At 46.3% G+C, this 18,206-nt stretch overlaps 1 protein-coding gene across 1 annotated transcript in view; it reads left to right on the top strand.

The window, feature by feature from the left end:
- The window catches only part of LOC135519813 (uncharacterized), a 66,845-nt gene extending 49,646 nt beyond the window's left edge, over positions 1 to 17,199 (top strand). Inside the window, exons 3-11 of the mRNA XM_064945025.1 lie at positions 4,608 to 5,041; positions 7,196 to 7,405; positions 7,800 to 7,871; positions 8,111 to 8,140; positions 14,224 to 14,414; positions 14,560 to 14,648; positions 15,035 to 15,215; positions 15,688 to 15,782; positions 16,015 to 17,199. Coding sequence (XP_064801097.1) covers positions 4,737 to 5,041; positions 7,196 to 7,405; positions 7,800 to 7,871; positions 8,111 to 8,140; positions 14,224 to 14,414; positions 14,560 to 14,648; positions 15,035 to 15,215; positions 15,688 to 15,782; positions 16,015 to 17,199 — 2,358 coding nt within the window. The 5' untranslated portion in view covers positions 4,608 to 4,736. The remainder of the gene's footprint in view (positions 1 to 4,607; positions 5,042 to 7,195; positions 7,406 to 7,799; positions 7,872 to 8,110; positions 8,141 to 14,223; positions 14,415 to 14,559; positions 14,649 to 15,034; positions 15,216 to 15,687; positions 15,783 to 16,014) is intronic.
- Positions 17,200 to 18,206: the final 1,007 nt, after the last annotated feature.

Genomic DNA, 18,206 nt, shown 5'->3' with positions numbered 1-18,206 from the left:
CTTGGAAAAACGTGTGTGGTATGGGGGCCTCGTTGGGAATAAATGGGCCAGTGTGTTAGAAATTCCCTTTCTGGTTCCAGTCCGCCCCCTTCATTGTCTTTGAGATCTGGTACAGAGCAGAGGAGACGTGAAGTGGTGTGATGTCTCAGGGGGGTCGGTGGCTGTTGCAACATGTTGCAACATTGTAAACGCTCATCATTAGTCTGTGTACAATGGCTGTTGATTAATTCATTTAAATGTCATTTAAATGTTCTGCAAATTTCATTTCATATATTAATTCCCCTACAGCATAATTATGTCTTCCCATACAGCAGCATAGTTGTATGTCTTCCCATACAGCATAGTTGTATGTCTTCCCATACAGCATAGTTGTATGTCTTCCCATACAGCATAATTATATGTCTTCCCATACAGCATAGTTGTATGTCTTCCCATACAACATAGTTGTATGTCTTCCCATACAACATAGTTGTATGTCTTCCCATACAGCATAATTATATGTCTTCCCATACAGCATAGTTGTATGTCTTCCCATACAGCATAATTATGTCTTCCCATACAGCATAGTTGTATGTCTTCCCATACAGCATAGTTGTATGTCTTCCCATACAACATAGTTGTATGTCTTCCCATACAACATAGTTGTATGTCTTCCCATACAACATAGTTGTATGTCTTCCCATACAGCATAATTATATGTCTTCCCATACAGCATAGTTATATGTCTTCCCATACAGCATAATTATGTCTTCCCAGCATAAGTACAGCATAGTTGTATGTCTTCCCATACAGCATAATTGTATGTCTTCCCATACAGCATAATTATGTCTTCCCATACAGCATAGTTGTATGTCTTCCCATACAACATAGTTGTATGTCTTCCCATACAGCATAAGTTTATGTCTTCCCATACAGTACAGCATAGTTGTATGTCTTCCCATACAGCATAGTTGTATGTCTTCCCATACAGCATAATTGTGTGTCTTCCCATACAGCATAGTTGTATGTCTTCCCATACAGCATAATTATGTCTTCCCATACAGCATAATTTATGTCTTCCCATACAGCATAGTTGTATGTCTTCCCATACAGCATAGTTGCATGTCTTCCCATACAGCATAGTTGTATGTCTTCCCATACAGCATAGTTGTATGTCTTCCCATACAGCATAATTATATGTCTTCCCATACAGCATAGTTTATGTCTTCCCATACAGCATAATTATATGTCTTCCCATACAGCATAGTTGTATGTCTTCCCATACAGCATAATTATATGTCTTCCCATACAGCATAATTATGTCTTCCCATACAGCATAGTTGTATGTCTTCCCATACAGCATAGTTGTATGTCTTCCCATACAGCATAATGTCAACCCATGTTGACACATAGACTATGTTGTCTAGTCTATGCCATAATGAGGCCTTCCCATACAGACATACAGACAGACAGACAGACAGACAGACAGACAGACAGACAGACAGATATCTACTGTATTCACAACACTGGTATGTCTTCCCTACAGCAACGTTTTATGGGCCCCAGTGTGTAGTGAGCATAATCAAACTTCCTCTATAATATCCTGGTGTCTTAACCCAAGCAGAGCCAACAGAGCCTGGAGAAATAGTCTGCATCTATTCCACATGTATAATGCAGCCCATGTTGACAATGGAACTATGTTGAGCAGAACAGCTCTTCAGTTGAGGCTGAACAGGCTGATTGGTCACAGACAGATATCTACCAAATGGGACACAACACTTTTATAGTGCACTACTTTTGACCAGAGTTCATAGATAGTAGTGCACTATATAATATATGGTGCCATTTGTCACCAAGCAGAGCCAACAGAGTGGAGAAATCCTATTCATCTATATACATAATATAATAATAATAATAATAATAATATATCCCATTTAGGCAGAACAGGCTGATTGGTCACTGGACTTACATGTCCCCAAATGGGGCCACTACTTTTATACATATGGTTGACCAGAGTTCATAGATAGTAGTGAACCCACTATATTGGGAATATGGTGCCATTTGTCACAGTGACTGAGCCAGTGAACAGGACCCATACTGTAGTGCATTACTTTTGACCAGAGTCCTATGGAAGCCTATTGGCCCAAAATAAGTGCACTAAATAGAGAATAGGGTGCTATTCGGGATGAGAGCTTAGTTCTGGGTCAGCTGCAAGAAGTGATACATCTCTGTGTTTTGCTGAGACTTTGGACAAGGTCTCACGAGAATCCCAATTAAGGAGCTAATGCTGAATATATTTCCTTAAAACAGTTGGTAAACCAGGCATGTCTCGGCTTCTTGGCAAACACTCAATGTTTACGTCCAAAATGGCACCCTATTTCCGATGTAATGTACTACTTTGACCTGGGCCCGTCGTGCATTATGTAGGCTATAGGGTGCCATTTTGGACGCCCCTACGACACGTCCGAAATTGTATTGATTATGAGGGATGCGGGGGATGGAACGGTTGCCTAGATTTTAGAATAAGGGCAGGGCATTGTAGCCTAGAGGTGTGTTGTTTTTCATGGCGGGTCGATGTTTTTATTGATAGACGCAGTGTGAATTGAAACATGGAGCGGGAGAGCGCCTGTTTTTAACAAGGTTCAAATCAATAAAACACCCTTAGCATTGACCAACTTATTAAATTAGTAAACAAAGAAAGTCCTACTTCTATTCTTGATACTGTGAGAAATTGATCCACAAACTAGGCAAATTGCTCCTGGACAAAAGCCGTTATTGTGTTTTCTGGAACAACCCGATCCTCGCATAGACTCAGCACCATAGACAACTAAAGGAGAGGATATATTCAACGCCGCGAAATCCTGCCTTTGATCCCGATTCCATTGTGATTTCACAAGAGAAGGTGACCTGCTCTGACGTAATCAACAGCGCATGATTGTACTGCCACAAACCTGTACGGACCGCAAAGCAGTTCTTTCCGATCTAAACCTAACAACGGCGTTGCCCTTGGGAACATAAGGTCGGTAGACCTCTTCGCGCTGAAGTACATTACCCCGTTGACCCAATTTATTCTGGGTCAGTCTTTGATGTCTTGTAGAGAAAAACAACACATAGGCCTGCATGTGAAACGAACATAAAATTAGAAAGTACTGCAGTCAGTCGTGTGCGAATGTTTAATAACATAAATAGAGCGAATTCAAGGTGTAGTATTCTAGCGGTGTATCTATCCTGCCATTCTAATGTTATGTGTGCATGCAGGTGAGTGCAGGCCTATATACATAAAAGCATGGATAATGAAGGCTATACACTGTGACCTGAGGTCTGGATTAGTTCACAGGTGTGTGTGTGTGTGTGTGTGTGTGTGTGTGTGTGTGTGTGTGTGTGTGTGTGTGTGTGTGTGTGTGCGTGGAGGAACATGAGTAGCCATGCAGTAACCAGAGCCCACCTCTGTCATTGAACCCATCTGTTGGCATCAGACACTGCCTCATGCTAACCTGTTTCAGGCTTTGTGAGGCTGGTCATTCTTCTCTCTGCTGCTACACTGAGCTGTGACGCTGTGATATTATCACTGGGGAGACTCCATGACACGTCACTGAGCCCACGCTCTGATATTATCATGGGGAACCATGACATCTGCTGTGGCTGTGATATTATCGGGGAGACACTGACCGTCATGCTGTAACCTGATATTATCACTGGGGAGACTCCATGACACGTCACTGAGCTGTGAGGCTGTGATATTATCACTGGGGAGACTCCTGACACGTCACTGAGCTGTGACGCTGTGATATTATCACTGGGGAGACTCCATGACACGTCACTGAGCTGTGACGCTGTGATATTATCACTGGGGAGACTCCATGACACGTCACTGAGCTGTGACGCTGTGATATTATCACGGGGGAGACTCCATGACACGTCACTGAGCTGTGACGCTGTGATATTATCACGGGGGAGACTCCATGACACGTCACTGAGCTGTGACGCTGTGATATTATCACTGGGGAGACTCCATGACACGTCACTGAGCTGTGACGCTGTGATATTATCACGGGGGAGACTCCATGACACGTCACTGAGCTGTGACGCTGTGATATTATCACGGGGGAGACTCCATGACACGTCACTGAGCTGTGACGCTGTGATATTATCACGGGGGAGACTCCATGACACGTCACTGAGCTGTGACGCTGTGATATTATCACGGGGGAGACTCCATGACACGTCACTGAGCTGTGACGCTGTGATATTATCACGGGGGAGACTCCATGACACGTCACTGAGCTGTGACGCTGTGATATTATCACTGGGGAGACTCCATGACACGTCACTGAGCTGTGACGCTGTGATATTATCACGGGGGAGACTCCATGACACGTCACAGTGACGCTGTGATATTATCACGGGGGAGACTCCATGACACGTCACTGAGCTGTGACGCTGTGATATTATCACTGGGGAAACTCCATGACACTTCACTGAGCTGTGACGCTGTGATATTATCACGGGGGAGACTCCATGACACGTCACTGAGCTGTGATGCTGTGATATTATCACGGGGGAGACTCCATGACACGTCACTGAGCTGTGACACTGTGATATTAGTAGCATCTTTCTGTATGGTACAGGTCCTGCTGAGAGCACAGACACAGAGATGAAGCCTGTCTGCTGCTCAGCCTAGACAGTGGATAGGGTGTCACTAACCCAGATCCTGTTGCGGACGCTAGCCTACTGCTGTTGACAACGCCATCGTCACTATGACCAGCCTAGGGATCCAGCAACGTCCCACTGACCACAGACAGATCGGGAGGAGTCCTTTACTCCTGTCTCACAAACAGAGGTCCTCCTCCTCCCTGCCCCTCCTGAAACGCCTGCACCAGGCTGGGGGGCCGTATGCTGTCGCTGAGCCCCAGACAGACCCGCCGTTGCAGGGTGACTACTTCTCCCTCCTCCAGCGACTGAAAGAGGAGACTTACATGTACAAACAGAACAAGGATCTGAAACAGGTACAGAGCAGGATGCCATGGTCTAAGCAACAGCCTCACTCTCCACCTCTGGCCAGGTAAGAGAACAGTCTTATCCTCCTGCATGACTCCATTTTGTTTGCCAGTGCTCTACAGTATATTTGGTTATTGTACTGTCTGTGTTGTACATCATGTCTTGGTGCATTATGTACTGTCTGTGTTGTACATCATGTCTTGGTGCACTATGTACTGTCTGTGTTGTACATCATGTCTTGGTGCACTATGGGAACTACATGTACAGTGGAATGTTATTCGGTCCATCTTGAACTTTGCGACCTTTTGCCACATTTCAGGATTCAAACATAAAGATATAAAACTGTATTTTTTTTGAAGAATCTTTGACAAGTGGGACACAATCATGAAGTGGAAACATTTATTGGATATTTCAAACTTTTTAACAAATCAAAACTGAAAAATTGGGGGTGCAAAATTATTCCCCTTTACTTTCCCAGTGCAGCAAACTCTCTCCAGAAGTTCAGTGAGGATCTCTGAATGATCCAATGTTGACCTAAATGACTAATGATGATAAATACAATCCAGCCACAGGATGTAATCAAGTCTCCGTATAAACGCACCTGCACTGTGATAGTCTCAGAGGTCCATCGCGCAGAGAGCATCATGTAAAGTGGCTGTTCCACTGGATGTCAGAAGGTGTATTCACCAATTTGTAAGTCGCTCTGGATAAGAGCGTCTGCTAAATGACTTAAATGTAAATGTAAAAGAACAAGGAACACACCAGGCAGGTCCGAAAATTATGTTGTGAAAAGTTTAAACATTTTTTACAAAAAGATTTCCCAAGCTTTAAACATCCCAAAGTCACTGTGCAAGCGATAATATTGAAATGGAAGGAGTATCAGACCACTGCAAATCTACCAAGACCTGGAAATCCCTCTAAACTTTCAGCTCATACAAGGAGAAGACTGATCAGAGATGCAGCCAAGAGGCCCATGATCACTCTGGATGAACTGCAGAGATCTACAGCTGAGGTGGGAGACTCTGTCCATAGGACAACAATCAGTCGTATATTGCACAAATCTGGCCTTTATGGAAGAGTGGCAAGAAGAAAGCCATTTCTTAAAGATATCCATAAAAAGTCACCATTAAAGTTTTGCCACAAGCCACCTGGGAGACACACCAAACATGTGGAAGAAGGTGCTCTGGTCAGATGAAACCAAAATTGAACTTTTTGGCAACAATGCAAAACGTTATGTTTGGCGTAAAAGCAATACAGCTCATCACCATGAACACACCATCCCCACTGTCAAACATGGTGGTGGCAGCATCATGGTTTGGGCCTGCTTTTCTTCAGCAGGGACAGGGAAGATGGTTAAAATTGATGGGAAGATGGATGGAGCCAAATACAGGACCATTCTGGAAGAAAACCTGATGGAGTCTGCAAAAGACCTGAGACTGGGATGGAGATTTCTTCCAACAAGACAATGATCTGAAACATAAAGCAAAATCTACAATGGAATGGTTCAAAAATAAACATATCCAGGTGTTAGAATGGCCAAGTCAAAGTCCAGACCTGAATCCAATCGAGAATCTGTGGAAAGAACTGAAAACTGCTGTTCAAATGCTCTCCATCCAACCTCACTGAGCTCAGCTGTTTTGCAAGGAGGAATGGGAAAAAATGTCAGTCTCTCGCTGTGCAAAACTGATAGAGACATTCAAGCGACTTACAGCTGTAATCGCAGCAAAAGGTGGCGCTACAAAGTATTAACTTAAAGGGGCTGAATAATTTTGCACGCCCAATTTTTCAGTTTTTGATTTGTTAAAAAAGTTTGAAATATCCAATAAATGTCGTTCCATTTCATGATTGTGTCCCACTTGTTGTTGATTCTTCACAAAAAAATACAGTTTTATATCTTTATGTTTGAAGCCTGAAATGTGGCAAAAGGTCGCAAAGTTCAAGGGGGCCGAATACTTTCGCAAGACACTGTAGCTTAGCTGATGGAAAGAAATCCTTTAGTCTGTCATAGACTTGATGGTCAGAGATGTTAGGAATCATGTCACATGGGAATGTTAGCGGGTCACATCTGAACAGGAATGTCATTGGGAACCCTACATCCCATATGCCATCCTATTCCATTTACAGTCAACTACTTTGACCTGTCCAAATGGGGAATAGGGTAACATTAGGGATGACCTTGACTTGTTCCTCAGCAACAGGTTTAAATGTCCTCTTGCAGTCCTCTTCCCAGAGGCCCTAGCAGCAGAGTCCCACCACTTCCTGGAGTTCCCAGTAGCAGCAGCAGGGTTTTAGCGTCGGGTAAAACCCAGCGTGGACTGAGCCAGCACTCCAGCCACAGGATGGCGTCCTCCTCCCAGAAGACTAAACACACCCCTGCCATCATCAAGGGCCATCGCCACTTAAGCTACGGAGGATCCGTCCCACCTGAGTAAGATTATCATTAGGGCCATGACTTTTTAATGACGGAAACTTGACTTCTGATTACTTGAACCCTTCTGAGTATCAAGCATTCAATAGCATTCAGAAAAGTATCTCTCAAAATAATATAAACATTTTTAAAAAACTATTCCAAGTGTGAGCCAAAGTCCTTGATTTCAAGTAATTGTGAGATTGTGGATGGCTTGAAAATGTACAAACCAGGGTTTTTCTCCTTTGAAATGTCAACATTCACCTACCAAGGGTATGTTGTATTTGTTGGAACAGGGTTCCAAATGGCAGATAAACCTACACTGTGCACTCCTTTTGACCAGTAGTGCACTCTATAGGGAATAGGGTGCCATTTCCAGGCAACTGAGGGTTCTTCTCCTTTAATGTCTTCACAGGAACATCACCATTCAACAGTTTTATGACCTTACACCTACCAAGAAAAGTAACGTCCGCCTCAACGACCAGCTGTAGGTTGCCTTTTACATATTATAAAGTGTGTCCCAAATGGCACCCTATTCCCGATATGGTGCACTATTGTTGACCAGGGCCCATATTTGTGGTCAAAAGTAGTGCACTATAAAGGGAAGAGGGTATACATTTGGGATGAACTGCTATAGTTCATCACTGGCCCATGGCTGAAATCAGTTTTACACCAATATAATGTTCATATTGATTATCCTCTTATTTTACAAACATTTATTTTCAGTATACCAAAACCAACGGACATCAACATCGCGTGTACTCATTCTGTGATCTAGATCAGTTTCTCATTCTCAATTGTTACAGTACTACTGGAATATCCTTAATGTCTGGGCTCTCCTTCACTGTTCCTGGAGAGCTACCCTCCCTCCCGACAGAGAGATAACTACACCCTGTTCCTGAAATACCCTCCTGTAGGGTTCCCTTCACCCTGTTCCTTTGCTACCCTCCTGTAGGTTATACAAGAGAGATACCCTCCACAGTTATAACTCCAACCATGTTCCTGGAGAGCTTTACCCTCCTGTACAGAGATAATCCAACCCTGTTCCTGAAGCACTCCCCTACCCTCCTGTAGGGTTTCCCTCCAACCCTGTTCCTGGAGAGATACCCTCCTGTAGGTTAACTCCAACCCTGTTCACTGCTTTGCTCCCCTCCCTACAGGAGATAATAATACAGTTGTAATGGCTGTACTTCCTTCAGGTTAACTCCAACCCTCCCTCCCTACAGAGAGATAATACCCTCCTGTAATGGTTCTCTCTCCTTCCTAATCTTAGCACACCTGATTCTAATAAGAGCTGGTTGATAAGCTGAATCAGGTCAGTTCCTTCACTGGGGTTGTTAACCTACAGAGATAATCCAGGAACAGTTGTAATGGTTAAAACCTTCACAGGAGCCCTCCCTCCCTCCAGAGAATAATGAGTTACAGTTGTAATGGCTAACTCTTCCAGGAACAGTGTTAGTGAAAACTCCCTACAGAGAGATAATCCAGGAACAGGGTAATGGCTGTTTCCTTCACAGGAGCCCTCCTCTCTCCAGGAACAGGGTTTGTGTTAAAACCTACAGGAGGGTAGCTCTCCAGGAACAGTGTTGGAGTGAAAACCTTCAGGAGGGTTGCCTCCAGGATAAGGGTTGTAAGCTGTCCTTCCTTCACTGCTATGCCCTCTCTCCAGGAACAGGGAGAGATAAAATGATAGGAGGGTAATGGCTCCTTCCAGGAACAGGGTTTCCCTAAAACCTACAGAGGGACTCTCCAGGAACAGGGTTGGAGTTAACCTTCAGGAGGGTAACTCTCCAGGAACAGTGTTGGAGTGAAAACCTACAGGAGGATAGCTCTCCAGGAACAGGGTTGGAGTTAAAATGGAGGGTAACTCTCCAGGAACAGGGTTTGTGTTAACACCTACAGGAGGGATCTCCAGGAACAGGGTTGGAGTTAAAACCTACAGGAGGGTAGCTCTCCAGGAACAGGGTTTGAGATAAAACCTACAGTTGTCATGGCTGCTCTCCAGGAACATGGTTTGAGATAAAAACCTACAGGAGGGTAGATCCAGGAACAGGGTTGAGACTGCTATGCCTTCCCCAGAGATAATGATAATGATACTGTCCTTAAACCTACAGGAGGGTAGCTCTCAGGAACAGGTTTGGAGATAAAACCTACAGGCCAGTAGCTCTCAGGAACAGGGTTGGAGACTCCCAGTTCTACAGAAACAATATATACAGTTGTAATGGCTGTGCTTCCTTCATTGTTATGCCCTCCTCCTGAACAGTAAGATCATTATAAAATGTGTAGGATTAATATCCATCTTAGTTGTAATGGACATGTTGTCTCTGTCACTTTATTGCTCTGCCCTCCCAACAGAGGGGAGATAAGGACAGTTTAATGGCTAATATTCCTTCACTGCTATGCTTACAGAGAGATAATACAGTTGTAATGGCTGTCCTTCCTTCACTGCTATGCCCTCCCTCCCTACAGAGAGATAATGATAGCAGTTGTAATGGCTGTTGTCCTCCCTTCACTGCTTTGCCCTCCCTCCCTACAGAGAGATAATGATACAGTTGTAATGCCTGTCCTTCCTTCACTGCTTTGCCCTCCCTCCCTCCCTCCCTCCCTCCCCAGAGAGATAATGATACAGTTGTAATGCCTGTCCTTCCTTCACTGCTATGCCCTCCCTCCTTACAGAGAGATAATGATACAGTTGTAATGGCTGTCCTTCCTTCACTGCTTTGCCCTCCCTCCCTCCCTACAGAGAGATAATGATACAGTTGTAATGCCTGTCCTTCCATCACTGCTATGCCCTCCCTCCCTACAGAGAGATAATGATACAGTTGTAATGGCTGTCCTTCCTTCACTGCTATGCCCCCTCCCCTACAGAGAGATAATGATACAGTTGTAATGGCTGTCCTTCCTTCACTGCTATGCCCTCCCTCCCTACAGGGAGATAATGATACAGTTTTAATGGCTGTCCTTCCTTCACTGCTTTGCCCTCCCTCCCTACAGAGAGATAATGATACAGTTGTAATGGCTGTCCTTCCTTCACTGCTATGCCCTCCCTCCCTCCCTACAGAGAGATAATGATACAGTTGTAATGGCTGTCCTTCCTTCACTGCTATGCCCTCCCTCCCTCCCTACAGAGAGATAATGATACAGTTGTAATGGCTGTCCTTCCTTCACTGCTTTGCCCTCCCTCCCTACAGAGAGATAATGATACAGTTGTAATGGCTGTCTTTCCTTCACTGCTTTGCCCTCCCTCCCTCCCTACAGAGAGATAATGATACAGTTGTAATGGCTGTCCTTCCTTCACTGCTATGCCCTCCTCCCTCCCTCCCTACAGAGAGATAATGATACAGTTGTAATGGCTGTCCTTCCTTCACTGCTTTGCCCTCCCTCCCTACAGAGAGATAATGATACAGTTGTAATGGCTGTCCTTCCTTCACTGCTATGCCCCCTCCCTCCCTACAGAGAGATAATGATACAGTTGTAATGGCTGTCCTTCCTTCACTGCTTTGCCCTCCCTCCCTACAGAGAGATAATGATGCAGTTGTAATGGCTGTCCTTCCTTCACTGCTATGCCCTCCCTCCCTCCCTACAGAGAGATAATGATACAGTTGTAATGGCTGTCCTTCCTTCACTGCTATGCCTTCCTCCCTACAGAGAGATAATGATACAGTTGTAATGGCTGTCCTTCCTTCACTGCTATGCCCTCCCTCCCTACAGAGAGATAATGATACAGTTGTAATGGCTGTCCTTCCTTCACTGCTATGCCCTCCCTCCCTACAGAGAGATAATGATACAGTTGTAATGGCTGTCCTTCCTTCACTGCTATGCCCTCCCTCCCTACAGAGAGATAATGATACAGTTGTAATGGCTGTCCTTCCTTCACTGCTATGCCCTCCCTTCCTCCCTACAGAGAGATAATGATACAGTTGTAATGGCTGTCCTTCCTTCACTGCTATGCCCTCCCTCCCTACAGAGAGATAATGATACAGTTGTAATGGCTGTCCTTCCTTCACTGCTATGCCCTCCCTCCCTCCCTACAGAGAGATAATGATACAGTTGTAATGGCTGTCCTTCCTTCACTGCTTTGCCCTCCCTCCCTCCCTACAGAGAGATAATGATACAGTTGTAATGGCTGTCTTTCCTTCACTGCTTTGCCCTCCCTCCCTCCCTACAGAGAGATAATGATACAGTTGTAATGGCTGTCCTTCCTTCACTGCTATGCCCTCCCTCCCTCCCTACAGAGAGATAATGATACAGTTGTAATGGCTGTCCTTCCTTCACTGCTTTGCCCTCCCCCTCCCTACAGAGAGATAATGATACAGTTGTAATGGCTGTCTTTCCTTCACTGCTTTGCCCTCCCTCCCTCCCTACAGAGAGATAATGATACAGGTGTAATGGCTGTCCTTCCTTCACTGCTATGCCCCCTCCCTCCCTCCCTACAGAGAGATAATGATACAGTTGTAATGGCTGTCCTTCCTTCACTGCTTTGCCCTCCCTCCCTACAGAGAGATAATGATACAGTTGTAATGGCTGTCCTTCCTTCACTGCTATGCCCTCCCTCCCTACAGAGAGATAATGATACAGTTGTAATGGCTGTCCTTCCTTCACTGCTTTTGCCCTCCCTCCCTACAGAGAGATAATGATACAGTTGTAATGGCTGTCCTTCCTTCACTGCTATGCCCTCCCTCCATACAGAGAGATAATGATACAGTTGTAATGGCTGTCCTTCCTTCACTGCTATGCCCTCCCTCCCTCCCTACAGAGAGATAATGATACAGTTGTAATGGCTGTCCTTCCTTCACTGCTTTGCCCTCCCTCCCTACAGAGAGATAATGATACAGTTGTAATAGCTGTCCTTCCTTCACTGCTTTGCCCTCCCTCCCTCCCTACAGAGAGATAATGATACAGTTGTAATGGCTGTCCTTCCTTCACTGCTATGCCCTCCCTCCCTACAGAGAGATAATGATACAGTTGTAATGGCTGTCCTTCCCTCACTGCTATGCCCTCCCTCCCTACAGAGAGATAATGATACAGTTGTAATGGCTGTCCTTCCTTCACTGCTATGCCCTCCCTCCCTCCCTGCAGAGAGATAATGATACAGTTGTAATGGCTGTCCTTCCTTCACTGCTTTGCCCTCCCTCCCTACAGAGAGATAATGATACAGTTGTAATGGCTGTCCTTCCTTCACTGCTATGCCCTCCCTCCCTCCCTACAGAGAGATAATGATACAGTTGTAATGGCTGTCCTTCCTTCACTGCTTTGCCCCCTCCCTCCCTACAGAGAGATAATGATACAGTTGTAATGGCTGTCCTTCCTTCACTGCTTTGCCCTCCCTCCCTACAGAGAGATAATGATACAGTGTAATGGCTGTCCTTCCTTCACTGCTATGCCCTCCCTCCCTCCCTCCCTCCCTACAGAGAGATAATGATACAGTTGTAATGGCTGTCCTTCCTTCACTGCTTTGCCCTCCCTCCCTACAGAGAGATAATGATACAGTGTAATGGCTGTCCTTCCTTCACTGCTATGCCCTCCCTCCCTCCCTACAGAGAGATAATGATACAGGTGTAATGGCTGTCCTTCCTTCACTGCTTTGCCTTCCCTCCCTCCCTACAGAGAGATAATGATACAGTTGTAATGGCTGTCCTTCCTTCACTGCTATGCCCTCCCTCCCTACAGAGAGATAATGATACAGTTGTAATGGCTGTCCTTCCTTCACTGCTATGCCCTCCCTCCCTCCCTACAGAGAGATAATGATACAGTTGTAATGGCTGTCCTTCCTTCACTGCTATGCCCTCCCTCCCTCCCTACAGAGAGATAATGATACAGTTGTAATGGCTGTCCTTCCTTCACTGCTTTGCCCTCCCTCCCTACAGAGAGATAATGATACAGTTGTAATGGCTGTCCTTCCTTCACTGCTATGCCCTCCCTCCCTACAGAGAGATAATGATACAGTTGTAATGGCTGTCCTTCCTTCACTGCTATGCCCTCCCTCCCTACAGAGAGATAATGATACAGTTGTAATGGCTGTCCTTCCTTCACTGCTATGCCCCCTCCCTCCCTACAGAGAGATAATGATACAGTTGTAATGGCTGTCCTTCCTTCACTGCTTATGCCCTCCCTCCCTCCCTACAGAGAGATAATGATACAGTTGTAATGGCTGTCCTTCCTTCACTGCTATGCCCTCCCTCCCTACAGAGATATGATGATACAGTTGTAATGGCTGTTCTTCCTTCACTGCTATGCCCTCCCTCCCTCCCTACAGAGAGATAATGATACAGTTGTAATGGCTGTCCTTCCTTCACTGCTATGCCCTCCCTCCCTACAGAGAGATAATGATACAGTTGTAATGGCTGTCCTTCCTTCACTGCTATGCCCTCCCTCCCTCCCTGCAGAGAGATAATGATACAGTTGTAATGGCTGTCCTTCCTTCACTGCTATGCCCTCCCTCCCTACAGAGAGATAATGATACAGTTGTAATGCCTGTCCTTCCTTCACTGCTTTGCCCTCCCTCCCTACAGAGAGATAATGATACAGTTGTAATAGCTGTCCTTCCTTCACTGCTTTGCCCTCCCTCCCTCCCTCCCTACAGAGAGATAATGATACAGTTGTAATGGCTGTCCTTCCTTCACTGCTATGCCCTCCCTCCCTACAGAGAGATAATGATACAGTTGTAATGGCTGTCCTTCCTTCACTGCTATGCCCTCCCTCCCTACAGAGAGCTAATGATACAGTTGTAATGGCTGTCCTTCCTTCACTGCTATGCCCTCCCTCCCTCCCTGCAGAGAGATAATGATACAGTTGTAATGGCTGTCCTTCCTTCACTGCTATGCCCTCCCTCCCTACAGAGAGATAATGATAAAGGTTCCAGTTCCAAAAGAACATCCGTATCAGGCCCACATCTCCCGCTTCGCCCTGTTCCCAACGTTCCGCTCACCAGACGACCCCGACACAGGCGTGAGAGCTGCGTCCCTACGACCCCTGAACCCCCTCATCCCGTCCTCTGCTCCAGAGATCACCGTGCTGAGAAAGACAAAAGGTGTTGTGCGTGTGTGCTTGTGCGTGTGTGTGCAAACTGCATGTGTGTCTGTGTGTGTGTGTGTGTCTGCGTGCTTGCCCGTATAAGGTTGCACACACAAGCACAAGCCTCATTCCCAGATGAAGTGTCTTGTCTTCAATCCCAGGAGGTCCTTATCGTCATGAGGTACTGGAGGCACCCATGACAACCAGGAAGAAAACCATCTCATGGCCAGGACAACATGGCTTCCTGGATGTGAGTAGCTACAGTACAGTCATTTAGCTAAGTCAGGTTTCCCTCTCACTGTACACAGAAACATGTGTGTCCCAAAATAGCACACTATTCCCCATAGAGTGCACTGCATAGGGTATCGGGTGTTATTTGGGAGGCAGAATATGATCCTTATGTTATATTTCATCTCATCTGACCAGTGAAGCCCAATAAATGAATGTTCTCACTGAAGTGGATGACTAGGGATTTGTTCTAAATGGTACCCTATTCCAGGGCCCTGCTCAGAAGTAGTGCACTTTTAAGGGAATAGGGTGCCATTCAGGAAACAACCTAAGGAAGAAGGTCACATGCACACTCCATCTGTTCCCGACACCTGTGTCCTGTCTCACCTTTCTCTTTGTCTCTCTCAGCACCCCAAGCCAGTTAAGGGCGAGGCCCAGACCCAGGTATTCTACCCCAAGTCCCAGAAGACAGTGTTTCCCAACCCCACATTGCGTGACTGGGACGTCACGCTGTCTGAACGAACAGCCAACATGCTCCGCAACGTGGAGAAGTCCCACTGGGTCACCTCCTACCAGTTTCACTACACAGGTACAGAGAGCAGAGCCCTGAACACACAGGCTGTATCCCAACAGGCTTCCTATTCCCTATGTAGTCCATACGGTTCTGGTCAAAAGATGTGTCCTCTATAGGGGATAGGGTGCCATTTGAGACGCTACGAGAGACATGGAGTAATACCCAGACTAGTTGGACCAGGGAACTGGCGGCCCGCGGATCAATTTAACAATTATTATTGTACAATAATAATAATAAGAGTTAGAATAGTAGAATACACAAGGTGCAAGTTTTGACATTTGGTTGTGGATCAGCAGTTTTTCTACAGTCACTCAATTAGCCCCATGTCCACTACCATTGTTTAGATTGGTTAGTTAGTCTCGCCAGCTATCTAAACGTGTAGTAATCATGGTTGAATTACCGACCGGGGGCCCCATTGATTTGGTTAGTCACTCTCACTCAGATATCATATTCAAAATAGCAAGCATGTCATATGTTTTTACTCCAGGCACTGGGTCTACTAATCCCTGGAGGTTGGATGACTACCATGAGAACACCGTTGACATGATCACTGGGAAGATGACTCCCTACACAACAGAGCTGGTACGTACAGTAACACATGAATCACCTGAATATACAGTGCAGTTGTAATATTCCTACATTTAACTGCTTCGCTAGAATATCACATTATTAGCCTCCAAACCTTCTTTAACTTCCCCAACTACCATAGAAATAGTTTTAGACTGCTTAAACAAACAGTTTTTCTTCAGTATCACTTTACTCTGATGACTGAACGAGACAAACCTCCTAACAAAGCAGTGCTCGTCTCTCTCAGAGGGAGCGATCCCACCCCGTCCTGCTGCCCCCTAAACCACGAGACGGGCGCAAGGCCAGAATACGCCAGGGCCGTCATATGGTGGAGAGCACCTACCACCCTCCTGTCACTGCCCCAGCAGCAGAGTCCCACAGCACAGACCAGACTTCCACACAGAATCACCCTGCTGGGCCTCTGGGAACTATGTCTGGTCACCAAAGTCATCGGGAGATAAAGGGGAACCCTTCTACTCAGGACGGCCATCCCAACAACCGCCACGGCCACTCAGAGCTCAGTCTAGCCAGGCCTGGGGCTGGAGATGTGTCTGGGCTGGAACCTGCTCAGGTGTCTGGCTATGTGTTCCCTGGTCACCACCTTCAAGATCAAGGCTCCGGGTGTGAGAGGTGTGGGGAGGAGAGGTGTGGGGAGGAGAGGTGTGGGGAGGAGAGGTGTGGGGAGGAGAGGTGTGGGGAGGAGAGGTGTGAGTGCCAGGTCAAGGAGGTCAGAGAAGGGCTCCATCACCCAGGGCCAGGGGCATCAGACCCCCAGCAGAGCAGCCAGGCTCCCAGAGCCTCTCTGGAGAAGGTCACAGACACAGAGAGCTCTCTGGCCTTGTACAGCCGCCAGCTGCCCCATTCTCCCCTGAATGAGACCACAGAGGTCACCAAAGAGAATAACACCCAGAGAGAGGTATGGTACGAGGACGTTCCTCGCAGCAAGAAGCAGAGCTACACAGCATCAGGGGGTAACCTGTTCAGCCTGAGCCAGCCAGCTCCAGCATTGGCTACTAACAACACAGGGGCGGCATATGAATCTGAGACGGAGCTGTCTGCTGCTGATCTGGTCTCTCCCAACATCCGTAACTGGCGTTCTGGCGGGAATTTAGTTCTGGGTTCTGAGATGACTGTCAATCAGACCCTTGAAGAACAGGATCGGGAGTGGCAGAACAGAGAGATCCCCATCCCACGCAGTATCTCCAACCCCTGTATCCAACCCCGTCCACATGCCCTGCCTTCCACCCACCCAGGGGAGAGGGGCCGGTGCCAGCTGGCCCTGTTGGAGCTCCAGGACTCCTTCAGTAAGTCGGAGGCCCACCATCTCTTCCACAGCTCCCTCCAGGGGGGCGCGGTCAACCTGCAGGACAATGTACACACCGGGAGAAAGCACCGCTTCTACGGATTCAACTCCTTCTATTTCCACAACTGAGCACTGCATTGTATACCTACCACTATGCCCACAGTCTGTAGGGAGTGGAAGACATCAGAGGGCTTAGTGAGTTGAATGGGTCTACGGTCTACAATGTTATCTCTTCATGTTGGGAAATCCAACCATATACTGTTGCTTACTCAAAGCTACTGACATGTTTTGCTTATGATGTCTGTCTTATCATGTCTGTCTTATCATGTCTGTCTTATCATGTCTGTCTGTCTTATCATGTCTGTCTGTCTTATCATGTCTGTCTGTCTTATCATGTCTGTCTGTCTTATCATGTCTGTCTGTCTTATCATGTCTGTCTTATCATGTCTGTCTGATGTCTCTTATGATGTCTATCTTTCCATGTGCAGATGGTTCTAATAAAATCATCCAGAAGTAGGTTACATGCTTTGAGTGTATATATGCGGCACTATACATGACACAACGACAGATGGGATGACTGATGAACACATGAAAGGGACACATTTGTGGTCCGTTAAAAAAGCGTAAAGAAGTCTACAGATGACTAATAATACAGGTGGACCAAGGAGTCCACCTCAGACAATATACTGATGTGCATGTAGCCAGATACAGAGTCCAGATACAGAGTCCAGATACAGAGTCCAGTTACAGAGTCCAGTTACAGAGTCCAGATACAGAGTCCAGATACAGAGTCCAGATACAGAGTCAGATACAGATCCAGATACAGATCCAATCCAGAGATCCAGATACAGAACAGGATCCAGATACAGATCCAGATACAGAATCCAGATACAGAGCCAGATACAGAATCCAGATACAGAATCCAGATACAGGATCCAGATACAGAATCCAGAATACAGATCCAGATACAGAATCCAGATACAGAATCCAGATACAGGATCCAGATACAGATACAGAATCCAGATACAGAGATCCAGATACAGGATCCAGATACAGATACAGAACAGATACAGATACAGAATCCAGATACAGAATCCAGAGACAGAGTCCAGATACAGAGTCCAGATCCAGAATCC

This window comes from Oncorhynchus masou, chromosome 29, assembly GCF_036934945.1.
Source record: "Oncorhynchus masou masou isolate Uvic2021 chromosome 29, UVic_Omas_1.1, whole genome shotgun sequence".
NCBI lineage: Eukaryota > Metazoa > Chordata > Actinopteri > Salmoniformes > Salmonidae > Oncorhynchus > Oncorhynchus masou.
This window is presented reverse-complemented; position numbering and strand designations above follow the sequence as displayed.